This window comes from Pelodiscus sinensis, chromosome 5 (genome assembly GCF_052426305.1).
Source record: "Pelodiscus sinensis isolate ZL-2025 chromosome 5, ASM5242630v1, whole genome shotgun sequence".
Classification (NCBI taxonomy): Eukaryota; Metazoa; Chordata; order Testudines; family Trionychidae; genus Pelodiscus; species Pelodiscus sinensis.
Genome location: NC_143056.1, coordinates 42,628,677 through 42,647,850, shown reverse-complemented (window position 1 = coordinate 42,647,850; position 19,174 = coordinate 42,628,677). Strand labels below are relative to the sequence as shown.

The window sequence follows — 19,174 nt, the reverse complement described above, 5'->3', positions numbered from 1 at the left end:
GTAAGATGATGTTAGGGCTGGTAGAGTCCCAAAATATATACTTTAGAACCTTTTGGAGCTGCCTGAATTTTAGACTCTTTCAAAACTTTTTGAGGTCTGTCCTTGAGGCTACCGGTATCAGTTCTGCTGCAGCCACTAATGACAAAAAGTTATTATTTAATAGCTCTTCAGTGGCATAAGTGGAAGTTGTGAAGTGTCATTCGAGTTCCTGGTAGATAGTTACCCTATCACCATCACGGTTAGCCGTAATTGGCCATTTTGACTGCAGTTGCAGAAGAGAGAACAAAACATGAGTTTGCCAGGGAAGCTGAATGCCCTTCCCATGATACAATATGATCTTCTAGGGCAGTGTAGTAGAGTATGTGCTCAGATACTATGATGACTGCTGTGTAGAAAAGGGTGTTTCAAGTTTCGGAGTAACTTTTTTATTCCAAATATTACTAAATTATTGTAGCCAGACCAAAAAATGGTAGGACCAATCTTAACCATTGCCTCTTTCAATGCCCATTCAGGGACATGATGCTCACTATTTTAGTGATAGAAATGTAGCCGTGTTAGTCTGGTGTAGCTGAAACAAAATACAGGACTATGTAGCACTTTAAAGACTAACAAGATGGTTTATTAGATGATGAGCTTTTGTGGGCCAGACCCACTTCCTCAGATCAAATAGTGGAAGAAAATAGTCACAACTATATATACCAAAGGATACAATTAAAAAGGGAATCCTCTGAACTGTCATTCATGCTAAGATTCGACACTCTACGTGTCGGGCTCAACAAAGACACCAACTACCTTACCCATTACAAAGATAGCTTCCCCAATTATCACCTCTAATACCATTAGCTCACAGACATTTACCTTCCTTTCCTCCCCCCCCCATCCTCCTTCTGTTCTGAAATGTGATTTGTCCTTTTCATATGTGTCATTTTTTTAATTGTATCCTTTGGTATATATAGTTGTGATTATTTTCTTCCACTATTTGATCTGAGGAAGTGGGTCTGGCCCACGAAAGCTCATCATCTAATAAACCATCTTGTTAGTCTTTAAAGTGCTACATACTCACTATTTTAGTTACTTATGGTTCTTTGCCAGTTCTTAGAACACCCCACAATTAAAGAGAAGCAAAATACTCACTATGAGTATTTTATTGTTAAAAAAGAGAAAAATTAAAAATAAATCAGAACACAAGCAATAAACAGTGGTTACTTCAGTTACAATCTCTTCTGTATGCCTCTCTGTGAAGAGCATTTTTATTTCAAGGTAGGTCCTCTTCCAGTGGAGCTATTCTTCTTTAGGTAAACTAAGACCAAAGAATATTATTCCCAAAATCAGTAATGAGTCCCATCTAAGTTTATCACAGGTAACTAAAACATTTTATAGATGGACAAAAGAATTTCATTCAAATATAGGTGACTCCTATTTGGCTTATCATTTGATAATATAAACACAAAAATGGACAACAATGAGTAATCTTAACTAAGTCCTATGAAACCAAAGTCATTTAAATCCAGTTACTTAAAAGAAGCCATTCAATGAGAGGACTTTAGATAAGCAATTAATGAATATTAAGTTTCTTAAATCCAAATTAAATCACATATTTTCTCTTTATTTACCAGAGTTAGCTGATATCTCCTCTCCAAGAATGCTGCCTAAGAAAAGAACTTAACACCTTAAATTACAATAGTTTTCCATATCTCATTAAAACCATTACAAGAAAAATGTAAATCTAATTACTAGACAGTGTTGGCAAACTTCATCTCACCAATGATACTCTAGATTAGTGGTTCTCAACCAGGAGTACATGTAAAACTCTGCCATCCCCAAACAAAGCCAGTGCAGACGTTTCATACAAACAATGACTTGTTTACACTGCTCTATGAAAAAATAAGCAGTTTTCAGTATTGGTACACTGTGACACTTTTGAATTTTTATGTCTGACTTTGTAAGCAAGTAGTTTTTAAGTGAGGTGAAACTTGGGGGTACACAATACAAATCAGAGTCCTGAAAGGAGTACAGTAGTCTGGAAAGGCTGAGAGCCACTGCTCTAGACACTGTTGTGTCATGATGCAGAAATAGTGCTGAATTGGAAGGATTCTTCTTCTTAATGTTCAGTTTTAGTTTTTCTTTTTCTCAGCTGTCTATTACAGCTGCTGCTTTCTTACAGTGGTGAGATGCACAGCTGAGTTTAGATGAAGGTGCTGTGATGAGTGAGCAGTTGAAGCTGGGAAATGGAAGTAGAGGATTGTTAATTGCTTACTCAGTTTGGAGAGTTTTAAATTCTCCTTCTGTAGTATCACTGAACAAGGAAGGCATATCTTATTCAATGCTTGGCTGGGCTCAAATACCAGCTGCTATCACCTTTTCATTGGCTTAACACCTTACTAAAAAATCTTAGTAGCATCTTCAGCTGATGAATATGCAATCTGTGAATGCACATGCAGCACATGGTAAATGGCTTTGTGCTTGAGGGGGGAACTTCTCAGAGCATATTTACATTTTAGAGTTTTAGCTCTTTCCTTTATTCAGTCAGTTCAATCTCACAAGAGTCTAAAGACAACAAGTGGTCCTGTGGCACCTAGAGACTAACAAATATATATATATATATATATATATATATATATATATATATATAGTATCATAAGCTTTTGTGGGCAGTCAAAGCCCACTTCCTCAGATGAGCTTGAGTGGAGAAAAAAAAAGAGTCTAAAGAGAATTTCATCCCCTATTAAATGAGTACAAACACCCCTGTTTCCTATAGAAGGGTCTTTCAATTTTCCAAACAGGTCTTTTAAACTTCTCAATGAGAGTCTTTAAATTCAAGTAGTCATCAAAGAAGACATTGTGTCTTCTTTTTGACTAATTCATCCCCCAACTGGTTTTATACTTTAATGGCTTCCTACATTAGTGACCAGTTACAGAATCAAATGACCTCACTATATTTGTACACAAAACATTTAGTTATTCATATTGCAATGACATCAGAAAGTTATTATATGAAGTTTGCATTTTGATAAATATATTTGCATATATACATCTACCAAGAAATCGTATGCCATCTTAAGTATTCAAAGAATAAATGAAAGTTTTCACCTTTAAATGGAAACATGGAGTGAGATGTAACCAAAAGTCTTCTAGCCCACATTTCCCAATCATAAGTATTCTCCTTATCACTTGAAGAAAGAAGACTTTCAAGAAAGAATTCCAATAAGATTTTTTTACTAGAATCCTTTGAGTGGGATTCTTTGCAGAGGAAAGCAGTGAAAAGGCCCATTTTTATGGTGTTTTAGGCCTTGTTTATACTGACAAAGGTTGTCAATCTAAGTTACGCAACTTCAGCTATGTGAATAACGTAGCTGAAGTTGATGTACTTAGGTCTTCTTATTGTGCTATCTTCACTGCGTTAAGTCGACAGCTGACACTCTCCTGTTGATTCTGCCTACTCTTTTTGTTTAGGTAGAGTACTAGAGTCGATGGGAGAGTGTTCAGTGGTTGATTTATCACATCTATACTAGACACGATAATTGATCCCTACTGGCTCAATTGCTGCCCATTGATCCAGCCCATAGTTAAGACATCCTCTTAGCTTATCACTGGATAACACATCCTAAGTATTGGTACTCCATATATTCTTTTACACAGTCTACTACATATGGAATTTATAACTTGCAAGTAAAGACTCCTATCAAATATTCTATATTACGCATGAATGAAAATAACTAATACAAATAATACTATAAAATATGATAAAAGAAAAGAGCATAAAATACTTAAGCAAAATAAAAGGTATCAAGATGAATTTCAGAATTTTGGTAACTTCACTTGGGATAATAAATGTGGTTATTTTCCTGGAGCTTTGGAAGCCTGTTATACTGACAGAAAGCAGAGACCTCAAGGAATCTCCGTAACTAGCTTGATGGTTTATATAATCAAATAAGCTACTAATAAGCCTTTGAGCAACCATGTTCTGCAAGCATTATGAATAGAACAGAATTTTAAATGCCTCTTAAAATTTTCAAATAAAGGCAAAGACAAATTTGGAATAACCTAACATAATAAAAATCAACTATAATGATTTAATCAATAACTATTTTTGCATCAATATTGAGGTTTACCAATGACAGCTAACTATAAAACCTTAAGATAGAATATTGCTGTCCTTCCTGTACCTGCTCTGGGGATAGTTAATTTAGGTTTGATTTTCAGAAATGCTGAGCCCCAACTATGCCATCAAAATCAATGAGCTGCAGATGCTCAGCATCTCTGAAAACCAAACTCTTAGGGTACGTCTAGACTACAGGCTTTTGTCGACAGAAGTTTTGTCGACAGATACTGTTGACAAAGCTTCTGTCGACAAAGAGCATCTAGACTACATTCAGTTCTGTCGACAAAGCAAGCTGCTTTGTCGACATGGCAGTGTAGACGCAAAGGACAGTTTAGATGCAATAATGCCTTCTGTCAACAGAACTCTGTCGACAAAAGGTGTTATTCCTCGTAAAATGAGGTTTACCAGCGTCGACAAAACTGCTGAGTTCTGTCGACGTTATGTCGACAGAACTCAGAGGAAGTGTAGATGCAAGTTTAGTTTTGTCAACAAAAGTCCACTTTTGTTGACAAAACCCTGTAGTCTAGACACACCCTTAGTCTTCAGATATTGCTGATTTGTAACCTTTTACCAGTGCTACATATTGAAACAGGGTTTTAAAAAAAGCACTGAAAATTCTAGGTGTTAAGTGAAACTCACCCACTCCCAGATTTACCTGCCCCTGTAGGATGGATTGTAAAGAGTCATCATTGGAGAAACTAACCCGTTTGAGTTTAGATCACAGGTTTTTTTCTTTTCTGCAGAATGCAAACAATAATGAGCAGGGCATATGTTGACCAAGCGGGAAAGGGACCATCTCTTAGTAATCATTTGCTGACCAGCTAGTGTAGCAAGGTGGCAGATGTGTTTCAACTTGATAGGCATGTGTCGTCTGTGAAACAGAAGTAAATTATGTATCTCAGAAGTGGCAAAGGGTGGTGAGGATAAAGAAAGGGAACATATGCACAGAGGCTGAAGCACTGAGGAGTCTTGGGTTCCCAATGGGGAGCCACTAAAGTGAAGTGAACTGTGAGGAAGAGAGAAGGTATGAGGCATGAAGAAAACAGTTAATATTGACACAAGATGGGATTCATTAATACTGGTGGTTTCTTGCTTTCAATAAACTGCCGGGCAGGCTGGACAGGAAGGCTGGTATGCCTAGGCTGAGTGTAGTGTCCTTTTTCCCCTTCAATAGAATGTGATTGTGAATGGAAGCTTCCTCAAACTGCTAGATGCTGTGTGTCAGGTGCACCCAGAATTAGATGTCATCTATGGTGATGTTCAAGGCTTCATCTCCAAGAAACCTGAACAGCGTCCAGACCCCATGAAGGTCATTCAGGTGAGCAGTGCAGATTGGTACCATAGTCTGTGCAATACCCAGTGCACAAATTCTGAGCTACTGCAGAGAGGGACGTGCTTTCTTCTCAGCACAACATTCAGCCAATGAGGATCTTCCAGAAAAGGCTACGCAATCTCCTCTTCTATTGTGAAAGGGAACATTCCATAGTCGCACATCTCATTCCATGTAGAATTATTTAACAAATCTTTCTGATTTTTAGAGGAAATAAATGGCTGGGGATTGGATGGCTCAATGGGGTCTGAATAGGATAAAATAATATGTAATCCCTAGTCTGATGACTTGACTCTTATTCATGTTAGTTATGATTAACACCATTACTAATAATCATTCAGTTACTTTGTATTACAGTTTAATCCAGAGATTTCAAAGCACTTTACAGAAATGAATCAGTATTATCTCTGCTTTACAGATGAGGAAACTGAGGCACAAGGCAATTAAATGATTTGCCCAATTTCACAAAGCAAGTCAGTGACAAAGTTGAGAATATAACCCAGCTCTTCTGATTCCCAGTCCGGTTCTATAATCACCTAACAAGTACTACTCCCTTATCCAGTTGACGGGTGTCAGAAGCGCTGTGTGAAACATGCTGGTGGATCTCAGTTCACATCATCACAAAACCCTCCACCCCATCAGTCAGGATCTATATATATAAAAGCAATTTTGGAGCCTAAAAGATTTATATATATATATATATATATATATATATATATATATATATATATATATATATATATATATATATATATATATAAAAACACATTTTACCACAAACTACTGCCATGGGGTATTTTCAAAGGCCTGTAATTTGTGCAAATGACAGTAGGTGGCGATCTCTCCCTTTGCTGGGACAAGAGATGCCCAAAATCAGACCTGGTGAGCTGCATAACATTTTTTTCATGTCCAGGGTGCCATTATTAACGTGGCAGCTGGAGCCCTGGACCCTTTTAATCACCACAGGAGCACCATGCAGCGTGCTCTGCATGGCTCTAAAGGCTGGGGGTGGGGCAGTATGCCATGCTCCTGGCAGTGCTGAGACCAGTGCTCAGTGCTGGTTTGGCTCAGCCCGCTCCTACCACTTGAGGCCCCATTCCTTCCTGGGGTGGGAGCCAGGCCCCCCCATACCTTGCCCGGGGGCCCATGGAAGCTATCAACACCCTTGCTAACATGGCTGCATTCCTCAGTGCCTAAGCAGAATGTTAGCCAATTAACCTCTGCAACACTGTATATGTGGCTTTGAATAGAGGTGTTGGGATCTATACAAACTACAGGCAGTCCCCGGGTTATGTACAAGATAGGGACTGTAGGTTTGTTCTTAAGTTGAATTTGTATGTAAGTCGGAACTGGTACATATTGTAGAGGAAACTCTAGCCAAACATTTCTCCAGAGCTCAGCTTTATTCTCCCACACCTCAGTCCTTTATTCTCAAGCTGAGGTGTCTGCTGAAAAAAGCCACTCCGCGTCTCCCTGGTCTGCTGGGGGGGGGGGGGGGGCGCTAGCTTCGCATCTCCCTGGTCTGCTGGGGGAAAGCAGCTAGTGCGGGGTTGCCTCACCCCGTTTGTAAGTAGGGATCTGATGTAAGTCGGATCCATGTAACCCGGGGACTGCCTGTACTAGGAGCCCTAAGTGTACAGCCTGAGTACATTTGGAACAGCTGTTTGCACTGAAGGTGGGAAAGGGGGTGAGAGCCACAGAGAATTGTTCACTGCATGAACAGATCTTAGCAGCTGACAGTCACTTGTGATGAAAATTAACAGCAAACACAACATGGCAGCTGCTTTTGAGGAAAAACTTGCCAGCTGTCTACACTGGCCGCTTGAATTTCCGCAAGAACACTGACGATCTCATGTAAGATTGTCAGTGTTCTTGCGGAAATGCTATGCTGCTCCCGTTCGGGCAAAAGCCCTCTGGCACAAATGCTTTTGCACAAGAGGGCCAATGTAGACAACACGGTATTGTTTTGCGCAAAAAACCCCCGATTGTGAAAATGGCGATCGGGGTTTTCTTGCGCAAAACCGCGTCTAGATTGGCATGGACGCTTTTCCGCAAAAAGTGCTTTTGCGGAAAAGCGTCCGTGCCAATCTAGACGCTCTTTTCTGCAAATGCTTTTAACAGAAGAACTTTTCAGTTAAAAACATTTGCGGAAAATCATGCCAGTCTAGACGTAGCCCATGTGTTTGCAACAGAATATGGTATCTAAAGTAGATAAAGCTGGTTTTGGGTTGTAGGTGCAGAAGCACTGTAATTTTCAACAAGAAAATTCTAGTGCCTTTTTACATGGCATCAGGAATAACCATTTTTAATAAACCTAATGTTAAAATGATCTAATAGACAAGTTAAAAAAAGTGTATATATAATGTTTAAATTACCCAAACATAAGGGCTGCATCTAGACTGGCATGATTTTCTGCAAATGCTTTTCACGGAAAAGTTTTTCCATTAAAAGCGTTTGTGGAAAAGAGCGTCTAGAGTGGCACGGATGCTTTTGCGCAAAAGCACTTTTTGCGGAAAAGCGTCCGTGCCAATCTAGACGCGGTTTTGCGCAAGAAAGCCCGGATCGCCATTTTCGCGATCAGGACTTTTTTGTGCAAAACAGTTTTTAGCTGTCTACACTGGCCCTCTTGCACAAATACATTTGCGCAAGAGGGATTTTTCCCGAATGGGAGCAGCATAGTATTTGCACAAGAACACTGACAATCTTACATTAGATCGTCAGTGTCCTTGTGCAAATTCAAGCGGCCAATGTAGACAGCTGGCAAGTTTTTCCGCAAAAGCATTTTTCAGAAAAACTTGCCAGTCTAGACGCAGCCAAAAAGTTTGGTTTAAAAAGTCATAAAATACATATGATATATAATTTGCAATACCTAAAATTAAGGCTGATAAGTTTAAGAATACAGTTTAAATATTAGCATCCAAACATTTGAGTACATCACTTATAAAGAGTTATACTAAAAGCAGCTTGTGGAAAGCAAATATAGTAAGGAGTGTAGATTGTTCCACAGTAATCGAGAATCTAGTATACGTTGTCCCTCAGTAAATACAATCTATCAGAGAAATATTTCAGTTACTTTCTTGGCTTCACTTCTCAATGGCACTCTAGCTCATTTCTTCTGGAATATTACATCCATGTCTGGATCCCTGGAAATTACTAAGACATTGTCAGAGTGGCAGAAGTTCAGAGAAGGGAAATAAAAACAATCAGGCACCTGAAGGCAGGGACTGACTTAGGAGGATAGATGCAAAGAATTAAATATCACTTGACTGAACAATGACTTGTCGGATGGGGACTTGAGAATTATATATAAATATTTGAAGGATAAAGAGCAAGGAGACCGAAAAATTATTTAGGGTTGTTCCCATGGGATCTAAGTAGGAAGAATGGAATGAACTTGTGCAAAGAAAAATTTAGCATGAAAATCAGGACAATGGACTCCATGAGATGCTCCAATATCACAATAATGAGCACAATATAAATACCTAGAAAGATACTCGACTGCGGAATAGTTGCCCTAGGGAAGTGATAGAGGCATTACTGAATATTATTTCAGTTTCATCTTTGTTTGTCTGCTTTACCTAGAATTACTTGGATGAACACAAGTTGAGACTCTGGGATTTCTTTAGGAACATGGACAAAGATGGAAGTATGAAGATCCCTGTGGCAGAGTTCCGGAAAGCTATGATGCAGGTGTGATTCAGAAATATGGTGCTCTAATTTTATTGGAGCAGGTATTGTTATGAGGAAGTTCACATTGCTGAAGCTCCCAGCTGGCGCTGGTTGTGCCCTGTTGTAAGGAAGCTCACACCACTAGGTTAATTCCACATGTGCTTTGCGAAACACTTATTCCTGAATGAGGGCTAAAGGAAATGCCATGGAACCTAATATCTGATGTGGATGGCAAAATAACCATGGATCCATTCTGGAATCACATTAACCATGTAAAATCCCAGCATTTCATCTCCCATCTATTCTGGTTCCTTCAGGATACTTAAGAGAAACAGATGATGAAAGGAGACTTCGTGGAATATGTCTATTGGATCTTTATGGATGATCTCTGCTCAGTGATATGAGGAAAAGCAAAACCATTTTAGTCCCTGCCCACACAACCTGAGGAAAAAAAATCCCTCCCTGGCCTCAACTATGGTGATCAGTGCAACATTGTGCCTGTAAGAAAGTGTCTAAAGTTCAACATATGATCCTATTTACACCTGATGAACAAGGGGTATAAAAAAACAACAGCATTTTTTCTTGACTCCTTAGTAAAGTGGACTATGCCACTATCCCTTCCTAATTGCTCTAGGCTATTTACCTAGTTATTAACTAATGAGTGCTTCCCATTCTAATAAAAAGAGTTCTTTGTGCAAAGAAGCCAAGATGCATGGCACCACTTGTATTTTAGCCACTGGGAGCCAGAAGAAGGTAGATAATAACAACTCTTCTGTCTCCCTTGTCCTACCAGCAATCAAGAATTCCACTGGATCGAGCACAGATTGTGGAATTGGTACACAAGTTGGACCAGCACCGGACAGGGATGGTGGATTATAGGTGAGCGAAGCATCTCCTACGCTTGGTTTCTCTCTCATTTTCTTCTTTTCTTTATTTGTCTCAGTTCTGATTGACACTGAGGCTAGGTCTACACTAGCTTTTTCTGATTGCTTTTCCGGAAGAGGCTTTTCCGCCATTTGACCCTATCTAGACTTGTAGTTGAGGTATATAGGGTTGCCCGAAAGAGCGCGTTTGCTCTTCCTAAAAAAAAAGTGGAAGAGCAAACGTGTTCCTTGGACGAGGTGGAATTTTTCTGAAATACCTCTGGTATCCCGGAAAACCCCCACAGTGTAGATGTACCCTAATGAACCTATGCTAGTTCACACTAGAAGAGGGGACAGATCTGGAGCACATGGTATTGGTCATTCAGGTATCCATTTCACTCTGTGACTCGATTACAGAATGTCTTTTAAATAGCTTAGAGGTGAGAATACCAGCTGTATGCACAGCAACCTTTTTGATTCAGGCCCGAGGGTCTATATTTTTCTGCATTCTTCTCATATACCACAAAATCCCTTGTTTCCTGAGCCTGCTGTGAAATGGCATGTATCTCACAGCTGAATAGCATTTTCACTGCTGTACATGTTGTGTGACTGCTATGGACCCTCCAGATATCATTTCAGCATCACCCTACACTCTGAAACTCAAGATAGCAAATTTCTTTTTTCAGACTTTCCATTTCATCTTGACACACCTCCATTTCTTTCCTTCCTTCTATGGTCCTTCTTAAAGGTCCTGGTCTTCCACACAAATCTGCTTTCAAACAGTGCCTTCCATAATTTTTAATAAATATCTGCCTATGCAGCAGGGTGGAAGTTCTGAGAATCTGAGTGGTTGGACACTCCAAGGTTGTTAGGAGCTGCAGGCCAAGCCACTTGTCCTGGGAATGGAAATTGCCCTTTGATTTGCAGCCATGCTCAAATGTGACTGATGATCTCAAAGCTCTGGTAATTTTGTCTCTCTATCCTCACCATTCAAACGCCTCCACAGATTTTAAATATTTCACATTGTATCCTAGATTTAAGGTCTGAAGCGTATGGGCCAGTTTTGCAAATGTTAATCTATTCCTATCCAGCTGGGTCTATTTCAGTGCTATAATGTGTGCCATACTGTTACTGTCACACATGTATCAAAGAGTATGTCTACACTACCCCGCTAGTTCGAACTAGCGGGGGTAATGTAGTCATCCGCAGTTGCAAATGAAGCCCGAGATTTGAATTTCCTGGGCTTCATTTGCATGAAGCCGGCCGGCGCCATTTTTAAATGCCGGCTAGTTCGGACCCCGTGCCGCGCGACTACACGCGGCACGGACTAGCTAGTTCGGATTAGGCTTCTAATCCGAACTAGCTGTACGTGGAACGAGGTGTACAGCTAGTTCGGATTAGAAGCCTAATCCGAACTAGCTAGTCTGTGCCGCGTGGCGCCAGCCGGCTTCATGCAAATGAAGCCCGGGAAATTCAAATCCCGGGCTTCATTTGCAACTGTGGATGACTACATTACCCCCGCTAGTTCGAACTAGCGGGGTAATGTAGACATACCCAAAGAGGCAGAACTGGTCTAACTTTGATGTCCAGGTCACTCACACCTCAGACAATTTTTTCATGGCCTTCTTCCCAGTAAATATGGAAGGACGGACAAGGTTCATTATACTGGTTTTAAATCCTGATTTCTCTTCTTTCACCTTTTAAATCAGTTATTTAAAAGAGAAGCAGCCAACAGAGAAGCCTAAAGAAGAGGAGGAGGAACCTTAGCAGAGAAGCCAAGAGGGAGGTCAGCTGTTGAAAAGTGGAAGGTTAAGTGATGGAAAGACGCTAAAACAAAGTGACCTATGACTTGGGAAAGTAGAGGAGTGGGGGATAGTCAAAGCTACTGAATCTAGAAAATAAAGCTTACATTCCCCTACACGTTTGGGACAAATTTGTGAAGGCTGTAGTATAGTTCTATTGGCTTAGGGGAAAGAAGATAGCTCCATGAGAGTCCGGGTAGCAGTGCATCTTCCTCCACAATCTGGAAGTGCTGTACATATTTGCAGAGGGAGAAGCAGAAGGAGGAGTGTACTGTGGCAGTCAGTTGGAGATATATGCTACTATTGTCCTCTTTCTGGAGTAGTGTGGTCAAGGTCTAAATGAAGTCCTGTACAGACACCATGAGACAGATCTTAGCAATATCAGTATCATACAGGGACCCTGAAAGAAGAAGGAGAATTAAAGAGGGGAGCAGCCACACTTAGGCTATGTCTATGCAGCAACATTATTTTGGAATAACTGATGTTATTCCAAAATAACATAGTCCGCGTCTACACAACAAGCAGTTATTTCGACATAATGTCAAAATAATGTTGAGCTGGAGAACTTCTTACTTTGACTCCTGTAACCTTCATTTTACTAGGAGTAAGGGAGTTGGAGGAAGAATGCTCTAACTCAGACATCCTGCTGTGTAGACAGCGCCAAAAGCTGAAATAAGCTATTTTGACCTAAGCTACACAATGGACATAGCTAAATTTCAAGTAGGAATAAGAGATCCTCCGGAAAAGGGCTTTATTCCGGAGGATCGCGCCAGTTTAGACGCTTTTTTTCCGGCTTTTCCCCAAGCCGGAAAAAAAGCGGCGGACATGTTTATTTAAATCCGCGGGGGATATTTAAATCCCCCGCGGATTTCCCTATGCTGACTTACCTGCTTTTCATCCCTTTTCCGGAATTTGGGGCCAGTCTAGACGTAGCTAAACTGAATGCAAAGTGGGAGTGGAGGAGGTGTTAGAATAATGGCATTAGGATTTTGTACTATGTTATACCCACTTCACATTCAGTTTGCAAAGATATAAATAATTACATAGATACAGGGCAGCCGAGAACCAGGCCCCAAGGAACTACAAATAGATCTAAATGGTGAATGATCAAAGGGAGACAAAGCGTGAGAAGATGAATCCAAGAAAGTGTTTTGAGCTCATCAGTATCTAGAGCCTCCTGCCTGTGGCCAGAAAAGAGAATGGACCCAAGCAGTAAGGAGCAGCAAGTTGTCCTGATTAAACATAGAGCCCTGCTTCCTGAGGGAATAGGGCAAGGGCCTATAACCACAGTAGCCTCCTGTTTACTTCCCCATTTCTCTGTCCCTCCTTCTTCACTATCTCTGGCTGCATAGAGGCCTGGTGGACACACAGAAGCAGATGATACGAGACCAACGGTGGCAGCAGAGGAGAGAAGAGTCACGGCAGAAGAAGGAGAAACACAAGAGTGAGCGAGTGCTGCAGACTTTCAAGAATGCTATGGAAATGGTCACACCACGCAGTTCCCTGGTGATGTCCTCTGGCCATTAGCCACTGGCACTGCCCAAGTCTGATTTAGCCCACTTCTCAACTACTTCTTTTAGCTCATGGCGCCAACCAGTCACCACCAGGATATCCACAAACAGCCAGAACTCTGCTGAGCCCTCATTCAGTGAGCAAAAGGGCCCCACCAAAAATCAGCTATCCCAGAGCAAACCTCATTCAGTCTCACAGAACACATGATATACTACTTCCGGCCCAACCTCAGCATTTCAGAAGCCCAAACCCACTATCAATATATCATAGCAACCTCTGATCTCGAAACATATTCCAAGGCCCAGTCTAGTGCGACAGCCACTTCTTACAACGTGATGCCACTGGGAACTAGAAATTCTGCTCATAAGGTCCACTACTTGGCCAGGAACTGCCATGCTGCCTCATCACCACAGAAGCATGGATATAGTGCTAAGTTGCCCAAATGACAGGACTGAGACAATGGGAAATGACCAGCCCAAGTAGGGATCAGGGAAGTGGTGATGTGGGTCTTGGAGAGTTATAGTAGATAGGGATGTGTTTGATTTCCTGATAACAAATTCATTCCCTTTCTTCTATCCCTTTTTCAGTGCAGTTGATCTGTGCTGCAGAAATGCCCTACCTGGCCAAATGCAAACTACTAAATTTCACACCTCTCACACACTCACGTGAGGGGAAATAATACCCAGCACTATAAGAGTTAGTGGGACTCCACATTCTTGCTCACACTCACCTGGAAGTGTCAGTGATATGGTGTGCAGGCAATCAGATACCAAAGTGATGAGCACAATGGAAGCAGATTGATGAACAAGTTAGATGGAATAAGTAAGCTTGCTTCATTATCTCAAGTGCTAGGTGAGCTATTAGTACCTTCAATTTCCTCCACTAGTTAGGGCACTGTAACTGACAGTGCCTTGTGTTACAATACTCTCTGGGGGTATGTCTACACTACCACTAGTTCGAACTAGGGTGGTAATGTAGTCAACCAGAGTTGCAAATGAAGTCCGGGATTTGAATTTCCCGGGCTTCATTTGCATGTTGCCGGGCGCCGCCATTTTTAAATGTCCGCTAGTTCAGACTCCGTGCCCCGCGGCTACACGCGGCACGAACTAGGTAGTTCGGACTAGGCTTCCTATTCTGAACTACTGTTACTCCTTGTGTGATTTTGACCACTATAGTAGAGTCCCCATAGGTTATGGTATACTAACCAAGGTGAAGGTGAATTAGACAGTATTTAAGGTGCCTTTGCACACCACAGAGAAGAGCACTGTGATACTAAAAAGGACTGCTCGGTCACCCAAGGGGCTGCCATATTCCACTGCTGCATCAGTCCAGTGAAAAGTGACCCTATGTCCTGAGCCATCTATATGCAGGTCTGTAACTACAGCTCCTAGTATATCTGCACCTGCTGCTTTGCTGCTCACCTATCACCATAGAACATGAGAAAAGGTGAGTAGTTGATATCATGATTAGCATGTGAACTGGATTTAAGTGAGGGAAAATCACATAGAGTCACCACCCCTCTCTCATCCAGGTCTGTCGCAATCCAGAAGCATGACAACACTGAGATTTCTGGAGACAAGTTTGGATGCCGTGGGTGGCCATCAGATCCTACTGCATCTGAACTGATGCCCTAGGCTGTCCACACAGTTCTTGACATCCATCTTCACAGCCAGGGAGATGAACATATCTACTTAACTGCCTGGTCCACCAGAACAAATTTTCCAGAAGAAGCCAGATATAGCTGTCCACTCTGGTCAACAGTGATAGGTGGTACCATTTACTGTTACTTATAAGGTCTTGTCTTGAAAAGTCTGGACTGTACTTCACCTGGAACCTCACCTCAGCACTGTGGTGGTCTGGTAGGCCCAGGGAGGACCTACTAGAAGTACAAGACTCTGGAAGACGTAGTTCTGATGATCACTGAAATACACTAGCCTCTCCACCGCAATAAGGTAATGGTTAGAGGCTTAGGACCCCAGAGCAATCCTGGCCAATAGTAATTGTTGAACTGTGCTCCATCATTTGAATGGAAATCATTGCATAAGTTGGGTTTATTGAATATGCAGCTTTTTCCCACACAAATATGTAGAGAGAAAATATTTATAATAAAATAATTAAACATATATATATATATATGTACATACAAGCTCTGTTAAGTTAGGGTCTGGTCCTGCCCTTGTGGCAAAACTCCTATTTGATTTCAGTTGCATTGGGAATGTGCCCTTAAGTCAATGACTCTTCCCATAGTCTTCATGTATGTAAATCTTTGCAAAATTCAGGCATTACTATGTACTATTGGTAAAAACACCAAACTTATGTTCAAATATGAAACAAGCTTAAAATGATTGTACTTATTTCTGTGTGAATTTCTACACCTCTTTTGACTTTGCACAGATCTCTTTTTTTTTTTTTTGCCCACAGGTTATGCTACAGTGAACTTAGTAACACAGCATGTATTGGTCTTTTGGACTGAAACAGTACAAAGGCTTAGAATAATATTGTTTAAGGCATGAAGGGACCACCTGATCATATAGATTCTGGGAAATGGGTTCACATGAGACAAAATAAAAAAAAATGGTTTGGAGACCAAAAGTGTGAAATAGTTGAGAAACCCTGTATTGGTTTGTAGAATTGTCTCCTCAAGGGAAATGACAGAAGTCTCAGAATCTGAAATTTTAAAAGATGGATTAGACACTACTTGGAGAATAGGATGTAAGGAACACTCCTTCTCTTACCCAATCAGGGAGAGGGTGGCGGTGGAGTATTGAGGTACAGTACTGGAAAGATGGGACCGATTAGGTAATCTTCATCTCTGATGCTATGATACATTTCAAAGGAAGGAAGTGACAGAAGCAGGCGCTCTGGGAGAAGGACATTTTTGTTTATGTTAGTGAAAAATATTTCTTATTATCTTGTGATGTTTAACAAATAAGTAAAAAGAACTGATGATGCTATTCAAGGGCCTGATGTCTTGCGCTTCATTAAGCCAATCTGGTCTGCTACCGTGTTTGCTTCTCTTGCTACGCATCAGGATGGTTTCTTTCTGTGCTTTCAATAAGGCTTCTTTAAAATACTGCCAGCTCTCCTGGACTCCTTTCCCCTTCATGTTATCATCCCAGGGGATTCTGCCCATCACGTCTCTGAGGGAGTCAAAGTCTGCTTTTCTGAAGTCCAAGGTGTGTATTTTACTACTCTCTTTTCTTCCTTTGGTCAGGATCCTGAAATCTACCATCTCATGATCACTGCTTCCCAGGTTGTCACCCCCTTCTACTTCCCTTATTAGTTCCTCCCTGTTTCTGAGCAGAAGGTCAAGCTGCGCATGGCCCCTGGTCGGATCCATCAGCACTTGTACCAAGAAGTTATCCCCAGCATTCTCCAAAAACTTCCTGGATTGCCTGTGTACTGCCATATTGGTCTCCCAACAGATGTCAGGGTGATTAAAGTCCCCCACAAGAACCAGAGCCTGCAATCTGGAAGCTTCTCTCAGTTGTCCAAAGAAAGCCTCATCTATCTCATCTACCTTTTAAAAGGAAGCTCACGCACCTTTTTCCAAAAGAGCTCTTGGAAAAAGGCTTCTTCCTCGTAGAAAGAAGTTTACCAATGTCAGAAAAAACCTTCTGTGCTTGTGATTTTTTTCAAAAGAACAAGACCGCAGTGAGAACATAAATGACTTTTTTTGGAAAAATGGCCGTTTTTCCGAAAAAAAAAAACCTCTGTAATTTAGACATAGGCACAGACTTGTTATTGAAACTGAGGACTCCTGTTTTGCAAGGATTTTTGTCACATATAAGGACAGCTTTTTATCTTAGCCACTAGGTGTCATGTCTGTATCAAAAGTCGGAAGATGCCATGGGCTGTCTCATGCCTTGGGAGAGATGTGTTGATGTTAGTACTGTAGCAAATGCCATAATATTAGCACCAAAAATTACATGCATGTAGCTTGGGTTCTTTTTGGCAACTAGATTCTTCTCAGACAATCTCCTGCCCAGGGCCAGTCCTCGGATACCCTTGTGGATCTCCTTTGCTCTTTCCTTCCTGAAAAGCATTGCCACTGTGACCTCACCTTTCCTCTAAGGCAGGGGTGGGCAATAATTTTTGGCCAGGGGTGACTTGAAAATTTTGAAATTTTTGGAAGGGGCAGGGCCTAAACCAGATGGGGAGGGGCCAGGATGCTTCTGGGCTTCCCCCCCACAGACCATGATTTGTCTGGAGGTGGAAGAACCTCTTTGCCCCCCCTTCCCACCAGGCACCCATGTCCCTGGCAGGGTGGGAAGAGGCTTAGCACGCTCCCCCATCCCCAGGCCAATCAGGGTCTGGGGGCGGGGGAGCATGCGAAGCCTCCTCCTGCCCTGCGAGCAGTGCATGGCACTTTGAAGTACCATGTGCTCCTCACAGGGCCGGAGCAGGGTGAAGGAAGTTTTGTGCAGTTCCTCCACCCCCCAGACCCTGATTGGCCTGGGGGCGGGGGGAGTGTGCAAAGCCTCCTCCCACCCTATCCCACCCCGCGAGGTGCACGTGGCACTTCAAAGTGCCACACACTCTTCACAGGGTAGGATGAGACTTCGTGTGCTCCCCCGGTCCCAGGCCAGTCAGGGCCTAGCGGGGGTGAAGGAACTGCGCGAAGCTTCTTTTACCCTGCCCCCACCCTGTGCTAGCGTACGCACTTTGAAGTGCCGCGTACCCCAGGCCAATCAGGGCTTGGGGGCAGGGGAGCGTGTGACGTCTCCTCCCGCCCTGCGAGAAGTGCATGGCGCTTCAAAGCACTGTGTGCTCCTGGCAGGGCGGGAGGAAGCTTCGCGCTCCCCTGCCCCCAGGCCCTAATTGTCCTGGTGGCGGGGAGCAGCAGGGCCTCTGCGGGCTGGATCAACCTGCTTGCCGAGCTGGATCTGGCCCGCAGAGGCCTTTTTGCCCACCCCTGCTCTAAGGAGAGCTAGCAGTGGCACCAACACTTTCTAGGTGTCAGTCATGCCATGGCTGATCTTGCTATCTTAAGTGTGAATGCCCAAGCTTGACTCACAAGGTGGCCTGAAATCAAGGAGCAGTGACCAGCCTATTCAAAGTCCTTTTTATCAGTCCCTTTGCACTGTGCCACATCAGCTGTTCAAACAGCATTACCAAAAGGTATGCAGCATTAAACAGCCTATTGGTGCAGCAACAAAAGCAAAAGTAGAAAAGATAAAAGATAGAATACGTAGCAGTGTGACTATGAGAAGAAGAAATGTGGCTGTGTGTCCATCATTATCCACACGAGAACGCCAATGGCCTTAATGTATCATCTCAGAATACAACAAAAACACTTTGTCTTGTGAAATGGACAATCAGTTAAGGCCTTACCAGTGCCAAGTAGAGTAGGACAATCATCTCCCATGTCTAACATATGGAAATCTTGTTAACACAACTTAGAAGTATATTAGACTTTTTTGCAACTCTTACATTGTTGCCTCTTATTCAATTTGTGATTGTCTATAGCCCCCATATCCTTTTCTGCAGTACCGCTGCCTCACTTGTTATTTCCAATTTTGTAGTTGTGCATTTTATTTTCCTTCCTCAATGTAGTACTTTGTGCTTGTCTTATTGACTTTCATGTTGTTGATTTTAAACCACTTCTCCAATTTGTCAAAGTTGTTTTGAATTCCAATCCTGTCCTTCAAAGAGCTTACAACCCCACTGAGCCTGGTGTCACCCACAAATTTTATCAGCACTCTCCAATGCATTATTCAAGACATTAATGAAAATACTGAATTGTACTAGTACAAGAACAAACCTGTGAGAGACCACTAGTACATTCCTCCAGTTTGACAGTGAACCACTGATACCTATTCTTTGAGTACAGTCTTTCAACCAGTTGTGCACCCACTAAGTAAAGTCACCAAGACAGCATTTCAATAGTTTGCTT

At 42.0% G+C, this 19,174-nt stretch overlaps 2 protein-coding genes across 5 annotated transcripts in view; one reads left to right on the top strand and one right to left on the bottom strand.

Annotated features, from left to right (window-relative positions):
- The window catches only part of LRRC74A (leucine rich repeat containing 74A), a 34,165-nt gene extending 19,182 nt beyond the window's left edge, over positions 1–14,983 (top strand). The window contains exons 10-13 of one of the 3 annotated variants that reach the window (XM_075926816.2): positions 5,277–5,420; positions 9,015–9,122; positions 9,895–9,980; positions 13,119–14,983. In XM_075926816.2, the coding sequence (XP_075782931.1) occupies positions 5,277–5,420; positions 9,015–9,122; positions 9,895–9,980; positions 13,119–13,293 (513 nt within the window). In that variant the 3' untranslated portion in view covers positions 13,294–14,983. Of the gene's footprint in view, positions 1–5,276; positions 5,421–9,014; positions 9,123–9,894; positions 9,981–11,673; positions 12,121–13,118 lie in introns of those variants that run through there. The other 2 variants (XM_075926814.2, XM_025181987.3) reach the window with 2 other exon arrangements.
- The window catches only part of ANGEL1 (angel homolog 1), a 128,201-nt gene that overhangs the window by 40,400 nt on the left and 68,627 nt on the right, over positions 1–19,174 (bottom strand). The gene's annotated exons all lie outside the window — the stretch shown is intronic.